Source organism: Neomonachus schauinslandi, chromosome 6 (genome assembly GCF_002201575.2).
Source record: "Neomonachus schauinslandi chromosome 6, ASM220157v2, whole genome shotgun sequence".
Classification (NCBI taxonomy): Eukaryota; Metazoa; Chordata; class Mammalia; order Carnivora; family Phocidae; genus Neomonachus; species Neomonachus schauinslandi.
Genome location: NC_058408.1, coordinates 154,290,824 through 154,310,089, shown reverse-complemented (window position 1 = coordinate 154,310,089; position 19,266 = coordinate 154,290,824). Strand labels below are relative to the sequence as shown.

Here is a 19,266-nt window from a genome sequence, read left to right as displayed (position 1 = left end):
CGGCCCAACAGGGTCCTGAGGGTTCAGGGTGGTGGTCCTGCATCCCAGGAGGGTCCCTCAGATCCCCTCCCAAACACAGGCTGTCCCGTGGGGCCGGAGTCCAGAGAGGAGACCCCAGGGGTTGTGACCTGCTTGTGCAGAGAGGAGCACAAACAAGGCTGGACCGAGGGGCAGAGGGGCTCACTGGGCACAGTCACTTTGCTTCTAAACTTCCTGGGGCGTGCACGTGGTAGAAAGGGTGGGAGGAGGGTGCCTGTCCACCTGCTCCAATGCCCATTACGTGTGATCATAGTCATGCAACCTGATTCTAAAGCCATGTCCCATTCAGATGGGATTCTGTGAAATTACAAAGACTTCAGTTATCTTGGAGCCCTGCACTAACATTCCAGGAAAATAAGCCTCAGAGTCTTTAAATGGCACATGTTTCTAGGAAAGATGCAAAGAGTCCCCGATCACCAAGCTGTTGGCCAGTGATTCCAGAAGCAGAAGCGCCCTCCCAGCCCCCAGCCCACTGGGCTCCTACTCGCCACCCACCTGCTGGCCTGGGAGAACCCCGTTCACAGCACAGAGCCCCCAGGGGAGGACAAGCCCTGCTCTGGGGTCTCTGAGGGGACACTGGGGGGTCCCAGGGGCAGAGGGGAGCCTCTCCTGTAAGAGGGTCAACACAGACCCCGCCGTGGAGAGTTCTTGCCCCCAGAGCCCATGTCTCTTACCTGCTCCATGCAGCGATGGCCTTTTGCTGGACAGTGAGCAGCCACTTGGAGTGCTGGCCGTGCTGCCCTCGGGCTGTGACCCAGCCTCCTCCGAAGCACTGTCATCAGAAGGGAGGACATTGCAGGTGCCCCCCGGCCCCTCCCGGCCCCCCTCACCCCGCACTGCCTTCCAACAGGAAACTTTCGGCGGATGTGCAGAAGCCCCACTGAGGCTGCGGTGGGGGCCTCCAGTGACCCCGCCCCGGCACCCCAGACACACACCACTCTGAGGCCCCATCCAAGCTTCCCAAGGACAACCCGACTGCAGGCCACAGGCTGGTACAGAACACCGTCCTTCCACAGTAATTAAGGGGCCCAAATCTTTGGCACAGGGCTTCCTGGGCCTTCGTTTCTGGAGGTCCCTGGATGGCCCTTCTCCACGCGGCAAGGACACAGGGGTGCAGAGGGGTGGGGTGCTCGTCTCCGTGCTCTGTTGACTTGTCTGCACAGGAGGGGAGCACAGCAAGGTTCCCCCCCCACAGCTCCTGCGGCAAATGCGAAGTGACGCCCTGTCCTACCTGCCTGGGGCAGCCTCTGGAGGCAGACAGGGCTGTGGGTGTGCCCGGTGTCAAGACACTGGGGTCCAGGCATGGTCCCGCCCCTGGGGCCACTGCCACCCAGTCCATGGCAACGGAGCAACCGGGCACAGTCTGTGAAGGCGCTAGGGCCACGGGGCTGGGCGAGGGGCACCGGGAGAGGGAAGCCGCCCGTCCTCCAGCGGCCGTCACCCCACGTCGGCCATTAGGAGGGGAGCTGTCACCCAGTGCCGACCTGGATGACGGGGTGGGGGCAGATGCTGTTCCCTGTGGGGGCCTCCTCCCCTCTGGGCTCCCGGTCCCTTTGTCTCCTCAAGCTGGTAGCTGAGCAGGGATGTGCCTCCCACACCCTGTGAGCCCACAGCCCTCTCTTCCTGCCCAAAGGAGCCCGGTGCCCAAAGGGAAGGCTGTGGGTTAGGGTGGGCTTCAGGCCCATGAGAGGGACCCGGGTGGGTGGCCAGTGTGGGGAGCTGGACTTCAGGGGACAGGACGTGTGGGGAACACAGCCGGGGGCCAGAGGGGGCAGAACCAGGGCCGTCCGGCCTGGCAGGGGACCCCAGGGTGGGGGAACCCTGGGGCCTGACGAGGGGGACTCACTTCTCGGAGGGGGACATCCTCCCATTCACCACTTTGAAAAGACTCTGCAGCAACTTCTCCCCCCAGTAGAGGTCACAGAACTTCTCCGATATGGCCCCACAGAAAGTGGCGTAGGTGAGGTCTTTCAAGGCGTAAATATATTCCCCTGGGTTTGCAAAATGGTAGCGGCCAGTCACGATGTGGGCGAGCATCCCCTCTGGGTTCCCTGCTCTCTACAGCTGGGGATCAGGGTGGGGGGGAAGCCGGGGCAGCGGGACCAGGCCCTGAGACCCTCTTCCTGCCTGAGGCTCTGCTGCTGGCCGACCCCCCCAGGGCGTAGCTCTGCCCCCTGAGCTCTTCATGCAGATGGATGAGTGGGGGCCCCAGGTCCCCTTCACACTGATCCTTCCCCAGGGCACTGTGTTCCCCCTGGCCTCTCCCTGGTCCGGGGGCTTCTCTGGGGAACCCTGTGCCCACCCCCCCATGATACCCATGATCAGAGCCTCCAGCCCGTTGTCCAAGTAGCCGTCGAAGGCAAACTCCTCCTGGATGAGGCGCATGGCCTCCTGCAGCGACGGGCAGGCTGTCCTCTTTGGGAGGGCCGAGGTGTCCACACCGGACAGACAGAGCTTGTGGTCTGCTGGCAGGGGCCGCTCGGGGTGACTGTCTGGGGCCAGGCCATCCTGCTCTGGGACAGAGGTGCCTTTGGGTCTGTCTGGACTCGCCTTGGCCAGGGAGGGGTCCCTCGGAGCTGATGAGGGACCCCGAGGCTCCCGGCCTGCGCCCTTGGTGGCCTTGCTCCTGGGTGGCTTGGCTGGGTGACTCGGGTCGTGGCGGACTGCACTGGATGCTGGGGTTCCAGGTGGGACTGGTTGGTCTGGCCCTTGCTCCATGGGAGGTGCCTGTGCCTTCAGGAGTGGGGCAGCCGTAGAAGACTCGGGCATCGCTGGTGAAGCCCCCTCCGGGCCAGGGGATGGGACACAGGGGATCCCCTGGGCCGTGTCTCTCGGCACTGACTCCCTGAGCGGTTCTGGGGCTGCTTCCTGTGGTCCAGCAGCAGGTACTGGCCGGTCAGGAATCTTCTGGCTGGTGGTGGCTCCATGGGCCTCGGGAGCCTGCTTCCCATCGCCCTCCCCGTCCCTGAGAGCACAGAGAGAAGGAGGGAGCACTCGGGGGTGGCTCAGGGACCCTGCCAGCTCTGGGGTGGGGGTGCTCACCTGGCATCACCTGCATCTGGGACCAGCACGATGGGCTGGAAGTGTGTGGCCGTGGCGGTGAAGGCGGCCGGCAGCACCGTGGCCCCTTCGCGGCAGGGGGGTTGAGAGGGCCCAGGCCCCTGCACCACCACCAGCCTGGTGTCGCCGCCGACCCGAACAAAACCTGGGGATAAACTCTGCGTGAGTGCAGGCGGTGTGGGCCAGCCCTGCAGACCCCCGAGCACCCCCCACCTCTGCCACAAAGCTGCCGCCCCCCATGCGGTGCTGTGCCCCCCCACGAGCCTCCAAGGGGACTTCCAGAGACCTGAGGTGGCCGGAGGCAAGGGTGATGGAGCTGGGAGGGCGGGGCCGGGTGGGGGAGGGTGGGAGCGATGGAGAAGGCCACAGACAGGACCAGGGGGTCGTCTTCCTTCCGCAGGATGGGGTTACCGCCCAGACAGGGCAGGAACCGGTCAGCAGGATGTGCATGTGGACGTGGGAAGAGAGTGGAGGGACGCTGGGGTTACACCACCTGCTCTGGAGGCCGGTGACATGAGAGTGACTGGGCGGCTGGAACAGAGGAGGAGAGTGAGCAGCAAGGCCGCCAGGATGTTCTGGACACCTTGCTCCGGGGCCCAGTGGTGCCTGCCTGTGGGTGTCCACTCAGGGCTGGGGGTCAGCAGTGGGAGCGGTTGTGGGGTTGGGAGGCAGGAGACGCTGGGCCCTGGCGGCCCACCTGAGCTGGGCCTGGGGGTGCTGGGGTTCAGTTCCACCACCGAGAGAGCATTCTGGAGGCTGATCGTCTCTTCCTCCTGGTCAACCTGAGGCAGAAGGACACGGACCGCCCAGTCAAGGTGACACCAGGGACCCAGAGGTGCAGACTGGACACTGGGCGCACTCCCTGACCCTTTAGTGGCACCCCCAGCCCACAATGACTCACGCAGCTGGGCTCTGGGCATACCGCTTCCCAGTTCAACAAGGTTTGGGGAGGTTTCTAGGGCCTGGGCGGATTATAGCACCGTTGGAGACCCTGGGCTTCTCAGAACTCAAACTCCCACAGGTTGCCGGGGGGACTGTGTTGTGCCTTTCTGCCATCCAAGGGCCCCGCCTGGGTCAGTATGCTCAGGAGGCCAGCAGGCACATTTATAAACCATGCCGGCTACCTGAGGGTCACTCCGCAGGACAGGCCCCCGCCCCACACACGCCAGGCCATCACCAGAGATCGGGGAGGGGCTGCCAGGCGGAGCTCTTCTGAGAGCGAAGGAGAAGTTACCACCTCTTTCCTAAACTCACTCCACATGGACAGTAAACAGCAAAAAGCAAGGAGGGACCCTCATCTCTCCAGGGCCCCAGGGCAGAATGAGGGGTCTTCACCCATGCTCTGGAAGTCCCCATCTTACCTTATAGGTGGATGCCCTCAGGTGAGCTAAAATCTTTCTGCTGTCCATGCCCCGCTGTAGGAGGTAAGTGCTGCATATCTGCAAGAAGGACGAGCCCTGTGTCCAGGTGCTCTGAAATGCCGCAGGCTGGGCAGCGGCCCCAGGTCATTCCAAATGTGGAGGGGAGTGCACCTCAGGCTGGGGCCCTTCAGAGAGTGCTCGGTGGCTGGGAGGAGGGCCTGGGGGCTTCCTGTACAGGAGGACCCCACAGGTGTCCCTTCCCAGGGAGAGCTAAGCAGGCCCCACGTGGACCGAATAAAGACCCAACAGAAATGGCCACAGCCCCTCCCCAGGCCCCTGCCACACTGACAGCCATCTGCATGGAGGGGCGAGGGGCGAGCCGCAGTCTCCGGGGGCGGGGGCCCCAGGGCAGGAGAGGAGGGGCACAAAGACACATGACCCTTTCCAGCCGGCCTGTCTAAGAACCCTAAGAAAGGGAGACGTTAAGACCCATAGCAGAATTAGGGCAGAAGCACTCAGCCCTCACATGCACAAACAAGACAACAACCCCCCAGACTACAACCTAAAAAACAGGCAAGAGAACAATTCTGTAGACAGTTACGATTAACTGCAACTTGACCCAGTTGCCTGGGTCCTTTGTGACCCTGACAACAGGGCAGTGGCCGCCTGCAGGGTGAATGTGGATGTGGCCCCAGAGCCATGTGCTGGGGCGTTAAGCAGATTTGAGGCCCACGGTCTGCCGTTCCTTCTGTGCCCTCAGTCGAGCTGTTCACTGGCCAGCTCTGGGGTAAGGGGTGGACACTGAAAATGCAGCTGACCCCCATGAACTGACCCTCTGCAAGCTCAGACATTCTGATATTTGGGGACAGAATGTCACCGATGAGAATTTCTATTTTTCATTTGGGGTTATGGATGGTACTGAATGTGAAGATAAAGATTCTTCCCTTAAGCCACCATTTAAGGCTCCCCCACCCACCATGGACACCTCTACCATTTCCTAACTGCTGGTGAGAAACCACAAACAACTCTCGGCAGAGAACGCCCCCCTCCAAGCTCTGCACGGAGGCTGCGTGGCCCAAGTACAGGGATGGCCCAGACCCCTTGGGGTTCCTGTCTGGAAAGCTGTTTGCTTCCGCCAACTCCGGGCAGAGGCTGCGACCTCCCCACCTTAGAGCGTTTACTATCAAAGGTCACGACTGTGAACTTCCTCTGCCCTTGAGGTGTCTGTGCCTCTTACAACCCAGGATGTACCTGATGCTCTGAACCTCGATCTTCAGGAAGGATGGGGCCCCAGGCTCCCAGTGACCGTGGGACGGAGGACATGGCCACTTCCCTCCCCAGTCCCTCATTCTCCCTGAAAACACCCAGCTGCCTCCATGCAGATCTGGAGTGGAGTTAAGCTCCTTCCCTTGCCGTCCGTCCATCTGTCCGTAGCTACTCGGTAAACTGGTTCAGCATTGTAGCAAATGTCTGCCGAGTTTCTCTTTGACATGAGAGCTCATCCGTACTTGGCCGAGCAGGCCAGAGAGGCCCAGAGCCGTTAAGCAATCCCTGAGGCCACAGAGCAGTCAGGGGCAGAGAAGGCCGCACAGGGCTTCTCCCTCCGGGGGGGGCCTTCCTGCGGCCTCTTGATCACTGAACCAATCGCGGGACGGCCCCGCACTTGTCCAGCTCTTGGGAGGGTCAGGGAAAGGGAGGCAAGAGGACCCTCAGAGGAGGTGAGGGAAGTTGGGTTGTTGGGGAGAACTCTGCTCCCTGCTGGCAGGGGTCAGGCTGGCCCCAGGACATCCCCTGCCCACTCCAGCCGGGCGAATGCACTGGGGACACCCGAGTGGTCTGGCAGGGGCCAGGGCAGTGAGCAGCAGACACTGTCCACCACCTGTCCACAAATGAAACCCATGGCCCTCCCTGTCCAATGCCCACTTTTCCGGGAACAGGAGCCTGGGTGCTCTGTCAGCCATCGCCAGGCCCTGGACGGTGACCTGGGGTCCCAACGGCAGGTGGTTACCTTGATGGCCTCAGCTGTGCATGGCCGCTCCTGGGCACTGCGTCTGGCCATGTCCAAGAGGAGGGTCTTGAGCCTGCGTGGCAGGGCCAGCTTGTGGTCTCGGGGGACGCTGAACTTGGCTGCTGTCCACAGGACTGCAGCCACACAGTACACGGAGGCCTGGGTGGAGAAAAGCCCAGCCCTGCTCAGCAGCACCTCCCTACCCTGGGCTCCCCCAGGGGCACCCCAAGCACTAGCAGGACAGCCACTCCTGTGGGGACCCCTGCCGTGCACCGCCTTGGAGCTTGGAGGCCCCAGCTAGACCCCGAGTCAGATCTCCCAGGGGCCTGGCCTGGGGACCTGCATGTTTACCAAATACCCACGGTCTTCACCCTGAAGTGTGAACAGCTATGACTTGAGGCCTCAGCGGGGACCCTCTCACTTTCACGGTCCTCAGGCAGGTGGAGGCTGCAGCTCGGGGGTCTGAGGCCAGCGGCCCCCGAACCAGTGGGGTGCTGCTATATGGCAGACCACAGGCTTCTGAACAAAAATACCCACCTCCACAGACACACATCTGTTTATTCTAAATGTCCCTGGTGCAACACACAGTTTAGAAATAAGGAAAGGTGTCACACTCCTGTTTAGTAAGTTCCAGAGAGCCAAGGGATCTCCCCGGATGTGCTCACGGATTCTACCCAGTTCTTGTATCCGAATCCGCCTGCGTCAGACAGGTGGCTGCCACACGCCTACTGGTTGGTGTTTTCATTTGACTCGACAGGCGAGATGGAAGTGGAATGTGGAAGGCCCGGTCGGAGCTTCGCTGCGGTGAGCAGGTGGGCTCTCTGCCAGCGGCCTCGGCTGCTGAAGGTCTCGGGTGGGTCCCATAGACACGGCACACTTCTGCGTTCAGTCACACCGTGAATGTTTCCTCTGTCACTTCATGAGGTCAACACCACTGACAAAACCTGGTTTCCGCGTGTGCCCATCTCCGAGGCATGAATGCTCCCACGCGGCCAACACCACGCTGCCCAGGTGGTGCGGGCGCTCGGGGCTGGGGAGAGCGGCCCCACCAGCTAGGAGCACAGATCACCGTGCAGGACAGTCACATAATGAGGGAATTATTAGCTCTAGATATTTATTGACCTTTAAAAAAATTCAACTATTTTGAGATCATTATAGATTTACATACAGTTGTAAGAAATAATACAAAGAGATCCCGTGTGCCCTGTACCCAGGTCCCCACAACAGTAACATCTTGCAAAACTGCAGGGCAGCATCCCAACGTGGATACTGGGTTGACACCATCACCATACAGCACGCTTCCGTCATCAGATGTGTCCGGCGGCCCGAAGCCATGTTCTTAATCCCTGGCAACTACGAGTCTGTTGTCCGTTTCCACGGTTGTGCCATTTCACATAAATGGAATTATACAATATGTGACCTTTTGGGATTGGCATTTTGCTGTGAGCATAATTATATGGAGATGCACCCAGGCTGCTGCCTTATCAACACTCTGTTCCTTTTACTGCTCAGTAGCATTCCATGGTTTGGACGGACCCCCACACGTTCAACCGTCCACACATCTGGGCTGTGTCCCGTTTGGGGCTGTTCTGAATGCAGCTGCTGTAATCATTCATGTGCAGGATTTTGTGCAGATGTAAGTCTCATTTCTCCGGGACGAACGCCTGGGAAGGCGGTTTCTGGGCTGCAGGGCAGTTACATGTTGAGTTTCTGATGAAACTGCCAAAAGGGCTACGCCCTTTCGCATGCCCACCAGCAGTGACCAGGAGCTCCTGTTGCTCTGTGTCCTTGCCGGCATCTGGTGCCGTCAGTGTTTGGGGTGTTAGCCATTCTCATCGGCGGGGAGTGGTGTCTCCTTGTTTTAATGTGCAATTCCCAAGTGCCACATGACGTCGGACGGCTTTCACGTGCTTGTTTACCATACGACATCTTTGGCAAGGGTCTGTGCAGATCTTCCGCCCACTTTCTAACTGGGTTGGTTTTTAAATTATTTTGGTTTTTTGTTGACTTTTAAGAGCTCTTTGTATATTTGGAATATAGATGCTTTATCAGGTGTGTGTTTTGCAAATATTTTCTGCCAGTCCGTGGCCAGTCTTTTCACTCTCTTAAAGTAGCTTTTGCAGAGCAGAAGTCTGAGGTTGTCATGGAGTCTAACATGGACTTTCTCTTTCCCGGACTGTGCTTTTGTGTTGTGCCCAGAAGTTACTGCCGGATTCCTCCTAGGGGCTTTATTAAAGGTTTGCATTTTACATTTAGATCTATGATCCATTTTGAGTTAATGTTTGTGAAAAGTGCAAGGTCTTTGTTAAGATCCGTGTTTTTGTTTTTTGTTTTTTGTTTTTACATGTGGACATCTAGTTGTTCCAGCACCATTTGCTGAAAACTGTCCTTTCTCCACCGAATTGCCTTTGATCCTTTGTTAAAACCAGTTGACTATATTTGTATGGGTCTATTTCTGAGTTTTCTGTTCTGTTTCGGGTATTTGTCTTTTGCCAACAACACAGTCTCAATTACTATGGCTTCACAGTAAGTTTTAAAATTGGGCAGTGTCAGTCCTCTTTGTTCTTCTTCAATATTGTGTTGGCTATTCTGGGTCTTTTGTCTTTCCACACATACTTTAAACTCAGATTGCTGATATCCATGAGTAACTTGCTGGGATTCTGATTGGAACTGCATTTAATCTATACATCAAATTGGGAAGAACTGATATCTTAACAGTATCGAATCCTATTCATGAACATGGAATATCTCTCTATTTATTTAGATTTTTTTAATCAGAGTTTTGTAGTTTCCCTTATAGATCTTATATGTATTTTGTTAGATTTATATATGAGTAATTTTTTTGGTGTGAATGTAAATTGTATTGTATTTTTAACTCCAAATGCCAATTGCGCACTGCTGGTAAACAGTAAAGCAACTGACTTTTGCATATTAACCTGCTATCCTGAAATCTTGCTGTAATTGCTTATTAGTTCCAGGAGATTTTTTGTTGATTCTTTGGGATTTTCTACATGGACAATCATGTCACTTGTAAACAGAGACAGTTTTATTTCTTCCTTCTCAATCTGTACACATTTTCCTTCTTTTCTTGTCTTATTCCATTAGCTAAGACTTCTAGTACGATGCTGAATGGGAGTGGTGAGAGGGACATTCTCCAGTTTTACCCCATCTTAGAGGGAAAGCATCTAGTTTCTCACCATTAATTATGTGAGCTGTAGGTTTTAGCAGATATTCTTTATCAAGTTGAGGAAGTTCCCCTCCATTCCTAGGTTGCTGAGAATGGCGGATTTTGTCAATAGCTTAGCATCTCTTGACATTAACATGATTTGTCTTTTTTAGCCTACTGATGTGATATGCTAGATTAATTGCTTTCCCATTGTTGAGTCAGCCTTCCATATGTGGAAAAAATCCCACTTGGTCCGCTTTTAATTTTGATGAAGTTCATTTTGCCCACTTTTCCTTTTGTGGAAAAATTTATGGACACTGCTTTTGGTGTCAAGTCTAAGAACTCTTTGCCTGGCCCTTTATCCCAGAGATTTTGTTTGATTTCTTTCATCAGCATTTTGTAGTTTTTAGCAGGTAAGTCCTGTGCATGCTTGGTTAGATTTTCATGCAAGTATTTCATTTTTTTTGAGTCATTGTACATTTACATTAAGTTTACATTTTATATTTTAATTAAATTTATATGTATTTAAAAATTTTTTCTTTAGCTAAGACAACAGAAGAGATGATTTACTGTACACGTTACATTCAGCCACAACTGAGAACAGAATCAGTTCTGAAAGTCACAGGTCCAGGACAAAGGACCATAAGGGACTGTTTTGGTATGAACAAAGTAGGTTTCTCCAAAGTGGTCGTTGTGATCATATGGCGATGGATGTTTTAGATCCACTGAGAAAATTCTAGAAAGTAGGTGTGTTGTCCAACAGTTTGTAACAGCATCCCTGGCCTCTGGCTTTCCTTGTTTCTGCTCCTGCGGCTTCATGGATGCACAAGTGAGCACTTCACTTGGACCTTTGCTTCAACTTCAGCTTGTGCATTTGCTTCTTCCTCCATGTGGTTCATGGCCTGGAGGTTTCCAAGATGGTGCTAAGGCTGAGAGCAAATGCACTGTATTATTTTTTTTTTTGCACTGTATTTTAAATTTTGGTGTCTGCATGTTCATTGCTAACATACAGAAATACAATTGATTTTTGAATGCTTATCTTATATCCTGTGACCTTTCAGAACTCACTTATTCATCCCATGGGCTTCCTTAGAATTTTCTACATAGACAGTTATGTCTTCTGCAAATAGTATTATTTCTTCTTCCTGGTCTTTATGCCTTTTACTTGCTTTTTTTTGCATTACTGTAGTGGCTAGAACTTCCAGCACTATGTTGAGTAGAAGCAGTGATAGCGCACACCCTTGCATTGTTTCCAATCTCGGGGGAAAGCATTTCGTCTTTTCTCATTAAGTATGACGTTAGCTATAGGGTATGTGTGTGTTTGTGTGTGTGTTTGTAGATGCTCTTTATTAAGCTGAGGAAGTTTCTTCTATTTGTATTTTTCTGAAAATTTTTTATTATGAATGGGTGTTGAATTTTGCCAAATGGTTTTTCTGCACCGATTAAATGTGATTATGGGTTTTTTTTTTCTTTTTTTTTTAAATTTATTTATTTGAGAGAGAATGAGATAGAGAGAGAGAGCATGAGAGGGGGGAGGGTCAGAGGGAGAAGCAGACTCCCTGCCGAGCAGGGAGCCCGATGTGGGACTCGATCCCGGGACTCCAGGATCATGACCTGAGCCGAAGGCAGTCGCTTAACCAACTGAGCCACCCAGGCGCCCGGGTTTTTTCTTTTTTAGCTGGTTAATATGTTGGACTAATTGATTTTCAAATACTAAACCAGACTTGTATCCTTAGAATAACTGCCACTATGTCATGGTTCATAGTTTTATATATTGTTGAATTCTATTTGCATATTTTGTTAAGGATTTTTGCGTTTATATTCATGAGGAATGTTGGTATATATATTCCTCTATCTATCTATCTATCTATCTATTAACTATCTATCTATCTATCATCTATCTATCTGTCATCAGTATACATTGACAGTATACATATTGGCTTAATAAAATAGACTGGAAAGTGTTCTCTCTTCTTCTGTCTTCTGTAAAAGATTGTGTAGAAGTGGTATTGATTTTTCTTTAAACATTGAGTAGAACTCTCCAGTGAAACTCTGGACCAAGAGATTTAGTTTTTTAGAGTTTTAAAATTATAAAATTATAAATTCAATTTCCTCAATAGTCAAGGGCTATTCTGGGCGCCTGGGTGGCTCAGTTGGTTAGGCGACTGCCTTGGGCTCAGGTCATGATCCTGGAGTCCCGGGATCGAGTCCCGCATCGGGCTCCCTGCTCAGCGGGGGGTCTGCTTCTCCCTCTGATCCTCTTCCCTGTCATACTCTCTGTCTCTCATTCTCTCTCTCTCAAATAAATAAATAGAATCTTAAAAAAAAAAAAGTCAAGGGCTATTCAAAGATCTATTTCATATTGGGTGAGTGGTAGTTTATGTTTTCTGAAGAATTGGTGCATTTCATCTAAGTTGTCAACTTTAAAGAGCTGTCTGTGGCATCCATTATTTGATGTCTAAACGGTTTGTAGGGATATCCCCTGTGTCATTCCTGATATTGGTAATTTGTGTCTTTTTTCTTTTTCTTCTTCTTTTTTCTTTCTTTCTTGCTTGCTTCCTTTGTCAGTTTTGCTGGAAGTTTTAAAATTTTATTGGTCTTTTCCAAGAACCAGCTCCTGACTTTACTGGTTTTCTCTATTGTTATTCTATTTTCATTGATTTCTGCTCTCATCTTCATTACTTCCTTCCTTCTGCTTTGGGTCTACGTTGCTCTTCTTTTTGTAGGTTCTTGAGGTGGTAGCTTAGATTACTGAGTTGAGCTTTTACCTCTTTTCTCACATATGCATCTAGTGCTATGAATTTCCCTCTTAGGCCTGCTTTAGCTGTGCCCCACAGTGCCAACATTGGCCTCTGTTGATTGTCTTTTTTTCACTCGGTTTGAAATCTTCCTGTTTCTTGGTATGGCGAGTGGTTTTTGGTTGAGACCTGGACATTTCCATGTCGTAAGACTCTCGATCTTATTTAACCTGTTTTACCTGGCTTTCTCTGACAGCACAGTCAGGAAGAGGGGTAACATCTCCTTATTGCCAGGTGGGGGCAGAGTTCAGGTTCTGTATTTGGCTCCAGTTGACATCTGAGGAGAGGGCTCCTCCTCATGCTGGACAGGGGGTGGGAGGCCGGGCCCCCATTGGGCCTCCAGTGATACGCCTCTGGCTGGAGGTGTAGGAGTACATCCTTTCTGCTCCTCCCCTGCCTCCATTCCCTGCGGAGGTGGGGGTGGCCTGGTTGCTGCTCTCCATGAGGCCTCCTCCCACAACACCTGGCTGGGAGGGGCATTTGCTACTGCTGGGGGTGGGGGGCGTGGTGTGGGTCCAGGCTCCCCACATGGTCCCCACTGGCCTCATGGGCAGGGGTGCTCATTATAGGCTGGTGGGGATACTCAGCTTTCTCTGGCAGCACCAGGTGGGGTCTTTGCTGGCCTGGGTGGGCCCACCCCTTCCCTTGCCATGTCCTCTGGCTTGACAGTGTGGCTTCTGTGTCCCCATTTTTGAGGCAGAGGGAGGAAGCAGGGCTCTTGCTACCGTGCCTTCCCCGGCCTGAGGCCCCGGCCAGGCTGCCTTCTGCTCTCTACCTCTCAGACTTCTCATTCTTGTGTTAGGGATGTGGGGTTTCTAGATGTATGTTGGGCGAGTAGGGAAGTGGAGTTCTACCTTGGTTTTGAATATCACTTACCCAATTATAAGTTCATGCAATTTTATTTTATTATTATTTTTTAAAGTAAGCTCTATGCCCAATGTGGGGCTTGAACTCATGACCCTGAGATCAAGAGTTGCACGCTCTACTGACTGAGGCAGCTAGGCCCCCCAGAAGTTTGTACAATTTAATTTTTAACAATGGCTGTGTTTAACAAGTGCCTTGTAAATATTCTTGAAAGTCTAGCCCTGGACTCTCCCAAGCCAGCACGTACGCCCAGAGCTGTCCATGCAGAAGTCCCGCTCATCTTGGGATGACACCACCAGAGCCATGCCCTGCCACTTCCTGGGGAGGCACCTGCTAGGGGGATGCTGCCCAGGCCAGGAGAGCCAGGGCTCTGGATGTGACCGCTGCTCTGGGGGAGGGTACCCTGCCTCTTTCCCCACTGCCAGGCTCTCAGGGCAGAAGGGGGGCTCCACTGGGGATGTGGGGGCAGGAAGCTGCAGGAAGGGATGGGGAGGGCCAGTTACCTTCTCAGTCACCAGTTCTTGCTCTGCAACCTCAGGAGCCAGAAAAAATGTGTCGTACGTGCCTAAGAGAGAAAAACCCAAGTTCTGAGCTCTCTTTTCAGCCTCGGGTGTTCGTGCTGGAGCAACTCCTAAGGGTGACCCCACGTACGCACCATTGGCAGGGGGTGGGCTGAAGAGCACGGCCCCATCCTTGGCCACCAGCACAGAGTCCAGGCACAGGTAGGCTGCAAGAGAAGATGAGGGTCAGGGCAGCGGGACTCACTGTGGGAACCCTGTTCTCCCGGAAAACCCGCAGACGTGTGCTCAGGGTAGGGCAGCCCCTCCCCTCAGCCCACAGACCCCCAGGGAGCACAGCCCAGGGGCCAGGGGCCAGTGGCTGCTGCTCCTTCTTAGAGGCCCTGGCACACTGCCAGGTGGACAGGGCATGGGGGGCCCTCTGCGACGCCCCTCCTGCCTGCTCCTTGCACATCAAGCTGGAAATGGAAAGGAGATGAAGGAAGAGGATAGGGCATGGAGGTCACGGCCCAGCACTGAGAGCTGCCCCTCTGAGGGGTCCCGGAGGAGGCTGCACCCCAAAAGCCTGTGGGGGCAGCCAGATGGCAGCATTTCTCCTCATCGTCCCTCCCCAGGACGTGCTCACATCAAGGGCTGTGGGCCTGTCACGCTGTCCAGGGAGCTGCAAACCAGGGTAGTATCTAAAATCCCCTCCTCCCCCGGCCACTTTTGCCTCCTTGGGGACAATGTCGCCCCGTTGAGGGGATGTGGGCCATCCACACAGCTCCCACTTCACTCTACAGCAGGGTTGTCTGCCTCAAGGCCCACATTCCAAACACCTGCCCCCACTGCTGCCCCCAGACCCCTGTGGTCCTGAGACCAGAGCAAACACCTCCAGGGCACAGGGGCTCACAGTGGGGACCCAGCCACCTGGCCCTAGGCTGTCCCCGTGGCCCACATGTGCCTGATGGAGGCCACGTGAGGCTCTTGGTCCTGGCCCTGGAACACATGGGGGGGGCAGGCTGAACACGGAACCGCAGGACAAAGCATCACCTGGGTGCTCGCTGTGAGTGCGCAGAGCGGTGAGACACGCGTGGGACAGAGCCCAGAGCTCATACTCCTTGAAGGGCCGGCCCAGCTGGTACAGGAGCTCCTGCAGGGAGACGCCCTGGGGGCAGAAGTCACATCCTAGTGAGAATGGTCCCTGGGGTCAGCTCGGCCCAGCCCACTGGGAAGGTGACAGGGCGGGAACCACTTCAAATAAGGGTGGATGTGCCTCCGGCACAGCGCACTCCTGCCACGTGGGCTGGCAAAGTCCTCACGTGGCCATGATGGGCTGGGAGGGCGGGAAGGAACCAGAACCCAGTGCACCTGGTGGAAATGTGGGGATAGCAGCATGGAGGCTCCTCTGGAATTGAACAGAGAATCACCATATGATCGGTGACCCACCTCCAGGCTGAGCCTGAGGGCCTGATGCCGAGTGAAAGAAGCCAGACATGGAAGGACCAGCACTGCGTGCCCCACCTTCGTGAGGTCCCCGGGGCCAGCACAGTCAGAGACGGAGATGAGACGGTGGGCGCCAGGGCGGGGGAGGGGATGGGGACCGAGCTTCCGTCTGGGAGGATGAGAGTCGTGGGGCCGGCGGGTGGGGCTGGCTGCACAACACGGCGAACATGCTGGATGCCGCTGAGCTGGGTGCTTGGTGGGGGAGGGCTCATTTTATGGGATGTGTATTTTACTCTACTTCACCCTCACCGCCACACACAGAAATTTCCCAGAGTCAGAAGAACGCACTCAGCTGGAAGGTAGTTCTCCACTTAAAGGCCACGGGAAGAGCTAGGACCACAGCCACCACACTTGGGACATACAAGTGCACGCTTTAGGGAAGGTTCCCGAGGCACTGTCTCCACCTTGACCCCTCTCACGCCTGGGGTGCAGCAAGCCTGGCTGGAGGCCCATGATCCGGCCCTCCCCAAGCCTCCCGCTACATGTGCGGTTGGAGCAGCCTGCTTTGAAACCAGGACATGCTCTGCAGCAGAAGCCTGGGGGACCTGATCCCCAACAGGCTGTGCCTGGGTTGGGGGGGGTCTGGGTGGGCCCTGGTCCCATGAGGCCTCTGGGGCAGGGGAGCCTGGTGGTTAAGTAGCTGGGCTCCAGGTGAGCTCTGCCCCTCAGTGGCTGCCCACCCTCCAACAGAGTGCACAGCCACCCCATGCCTCAGTTTACCCATCTGGAAAGTGGGCTGTTGTAAGGCTGTTGGGTATGGGAAGGTGAGCCCAGTCCAGGGCTGGGGTGTATGAGGTTTTCCTGCCTCAGTGGCTGGGACCTCTCTACACACAAGCCAGTATGGATCCAGGAGGCCAGCAGAGACCATATGAGCTGAGGTGTAGACACATGTGTATGCACTGGGGTCTTCAGGATAGACATTTGTTTTAAAGTAACTAGAGTTTTGGGGTGTCTGGGTGGTGCAGTCGGTCAAGCGTCTGACTCCTGATTTCGGCTCAGGTCATGATCCCAGGGTTATGAGATCGAGCCCCACGTCAGGCTCCCTGCTCAGCATGGAGCAGGCATCACGTCCAGCGTGAAGCCCAATGCGGAGACTGAACTCACGACCTTGAGACCAAGACCTAAGCTCAGATCCAGAGTCAGATGCTCAACCAACTGTGCCACTGAGGTGCCCCAGTTCCTGACCTTTAAGATCATCAGCGGAAGAAGACGCTGCAGCCCCCGAGCATGAGGGCTGGGGAACAGAGCCGCAGAGGTAACCCTGCTGGCCTGGGGCTGCCGGGCCTCCTCCCGGGAAGACTGCTCCCTGCACGCATCGTTTGGCAAGAACATTAACCCCGAAGCAGGGGTGTGCCTCCTTCAGTGAATGCGTGGGGTGCTACATGCGGGTGAGGCCAGGGGAGGCCTGGGTGTGTGGGGGTGCTCTCTGGGATTCCCCACCTCCAGGGGGGGCTGCAGGAGAGGCTCTGGCCTGGGGCCACACCTGGGGCTACAGCAGGCTGTCCTCACAGCTTCCTTCAGGAACAGGCAGCTTGCTTAAAACTTGTAAATTACTGAGCAGGAGTGAAGGCTGAGACTCCCTTCCTTGCGGTAGACCATCAGCACTGCGTGTGAGACAGACAGGAGTGTGTGTGCGCGTGCAGGGCCCCTTCCCGGCCACATGGGATGGAAACCGCGATCACCCACCTGCTCTCCTGCTGCACTAGCCGGCTCCCCAGCTCTGTCGGGAGTCCCCTCATCAGCCCTGGAAGTCCTGGGCTCTGGGCCTGCATCTCCGGGGTCCTTGGAGCGGGATGGGGTGCTTTCCTCCACAGGGCTCCAGCCCAGTGCCCCAGATACCCTGTCCCCGCTTCGGCTGGCATCTCCAGGTCCTCTCTGCTGGAGCTCGGGCTCCCGCTCTGGCCACAGTCTGGACTTGGGCTGTGACTTGTAGCTGGAAAGGCCATTTTTCCCATCTAGAAAGGCTTCCCTGGGGTCTGGAGGGAAGACTTCAGACTTGGGTGGCTGGTTTTTGGTGGGGGTCAGCGTCAGGCAGAGGGTGCCGGCCTCAGGGCCGTCGGGCAGGAGCCTGGGGAATGTCTGCACCTTCCTCAGGCGGCTCCTCTCCAGGTCACCCAGGGGGTGCTGGGTGTCCAGGATGAGGCTGGCCAGCCGCTCTCCGTTTCTCACAGGGACTGACAGCAGGGCCTTGGAGGGCAGAGCAGCAGACTGCTCCGGGCTGCCGTGGGCTTCAGGGGCAGGGCGCTGGGGCAGGCCCTCTGGGTCTGCAGCGCGGCCCCCCGGCTGTTTCCTGGGCCCCAGGCTTCCTGCAGCAGGTCTCCCGCTCCAGCTGCTCTCGGTGACATCTGGGCAAAAGCAAGGTGATTGCTGCAGGGGCAGCAGCTGGGGACCTGAGCCCGGGGTGGGCATCCCTAGCAACCCCACCCGTCACTAGAGGGGATGCGGGCACCTCTCCTGCACTCCTGGGTCCCCCTCTCCTCCCCTCAGTATCAGCCCAGAACCATCTTCACCTGCCTCCTTCATTGCATAACCCGGCTGATTCCAACTATTGAGGCTCCAAAGGCTCCTGGGCCCCCTCCACAGCCTGCACGGGCCCCCTCGGGGTCTTCCTAAGGTCATCCAAGCAGCTTGTCTAAAGAGCCTTTGCTTTCTAGTACAAGTACACAGATGATGTCCCCAAAGGAAGACACTGAGTCTGGCTGCCCACCCCCCCCACCGTCCTGGTGCACAATCTCGCACGCAGGTGTCTGTGATCTCCATGGAGGCCCCTCCTTGTGGCCTGCAGCCCCTCCCGTTGTGACTGCTCTCTGCTGCACGGCAGGAGACGAGCCTCAGGCCTGTGGTCTCTCGGGTGGCGTGCTGTCAGGCCCTGCTGCCACAAGAGGCTCGTGCGGGCCGCCCCTGAGGGCCCTCCGGGCTTCTTGCTGCAGGCACAGTGCAGAGCAGATGCTGACATTTGCTCAAAACATGACCTGAGACCATGCCAGAGTCCCACCCGAGCCAGGAAAATCCCAGATGCTTCAGCAACAGCTTCTCTGGCAGAGAAGGAATGGGCCTGCCAGACACCACGTGGTGTCAGCAAACAGAAACGAACTGCGCAGTGTCCCCGTGTCCATGCACTGGCATGCTCACAGACCCGGACAGAGACCAGAGGTCTAAGACTTCTCACTTCCCAACACCCCCAGTGGCCCAGGTGTCTGCAAAGTGTGTGCAAGGTGACTGAGAGTGAGGGTGAATGTGTCAGTCTGTGAGCATGGCTGCAAAATGGGTTTGTATGTGCAGGAGAGTGCTATGTTTGTGCACAAGTGTGCATGCGTGTGATGAGTGTGCATGTGTACAAGTAGGTGTGTATGACCTTGCATTTTCATGTATGCCTCTGTGACTATGAGCAAGTTAGTATAAACACGTGCGTGCCTGTGGGGGCACACGTGATCTGTTTGCACATGTGCATGTGAGTGTGGGTGTTTACACGGTGAGTACAATGGCATGAACATGGGTGTGTCTGATCTGTGCTAAAGCTTACGTATACTCACGTGCACATGTGAGTGGGTACGTGCATGCATGTGTATATGTGTGTGTGACTATCTGTGTGTGCATGCGTGTGTGCAAGAACACGTGTGCACGTGCTTACCTTGAAATGCTCCAAAGGACTCAATGGAGAGCACCCTCCTCCCGATGGCCGAGAGGCTCCGGCACAGACGGCAGGAGGACGTGAAGAGCATCTTCTCTTCACACAATGCTATAATGCTCTGTAGACACGCATGTGAGCAGCTCAGATGGGAAAGCTCATCATGGAGGAAGCCCTGCCCTCCAAGAGCCCACCCCCCTCCATGTCTATTTTCTGGCATAAAAAAGCAGTGTATCCTGCAATTACAGAAAACCAGGCGATTCTGTTCAGCCCATGAAAATTATAAGCCAAACCTCTTCATTATAACAATGTATAATGAAAGGTCAAGTTCTTATTTAA

General features: G+C 55.1%; 1 protein-coding gene across 1 annotated transcript in view; it reads right to left on the bottom strand.

The window, feature by feature from the left end:
* The window catches only part of KNDC1 (kinase non-catalytic C-lobe domain containing 1), a 42,765-nt gene that overhangs the window by 11,403 nt on the left and 12,096 nt on the right, over nucleotides 1-19,266 (bottom strand). The window contains 12 exon segments of the mRNA XM_044916233.1: nucleotides 714-811; nucleotides 1,886-2,030; nucleotides 2,355-3,078; nucleotides 3,081-3,244; nucleotides 3,797-3,881; nucleotides 4,461-4,538; nucleotides 6,469-6,627; nucleotides 13,800-13,861; nucleotides 13,952-14,023; nucleotides 14,847-14,961; nucleotides 16,986-17,644; nucleotides 18,931-19,048. Coding sequence (XP_044772168.1) covers nucleotides 714-811; nucleotides 1,886-2,030; nucleotides 2,355-3,078; nucleotides 3,081-3,244; nucleotides 3,797-3,881; nucleotides 4,461-4,538; nucleotides 6,469-6,627; nucleotides 13,800-13,861; nucleotides 13,952-14,023; nucleotides 14,847-14,961; nucleotides 16,986-17,644; nucleotides 18,931-19,048 — 2,479 coding nt within the window.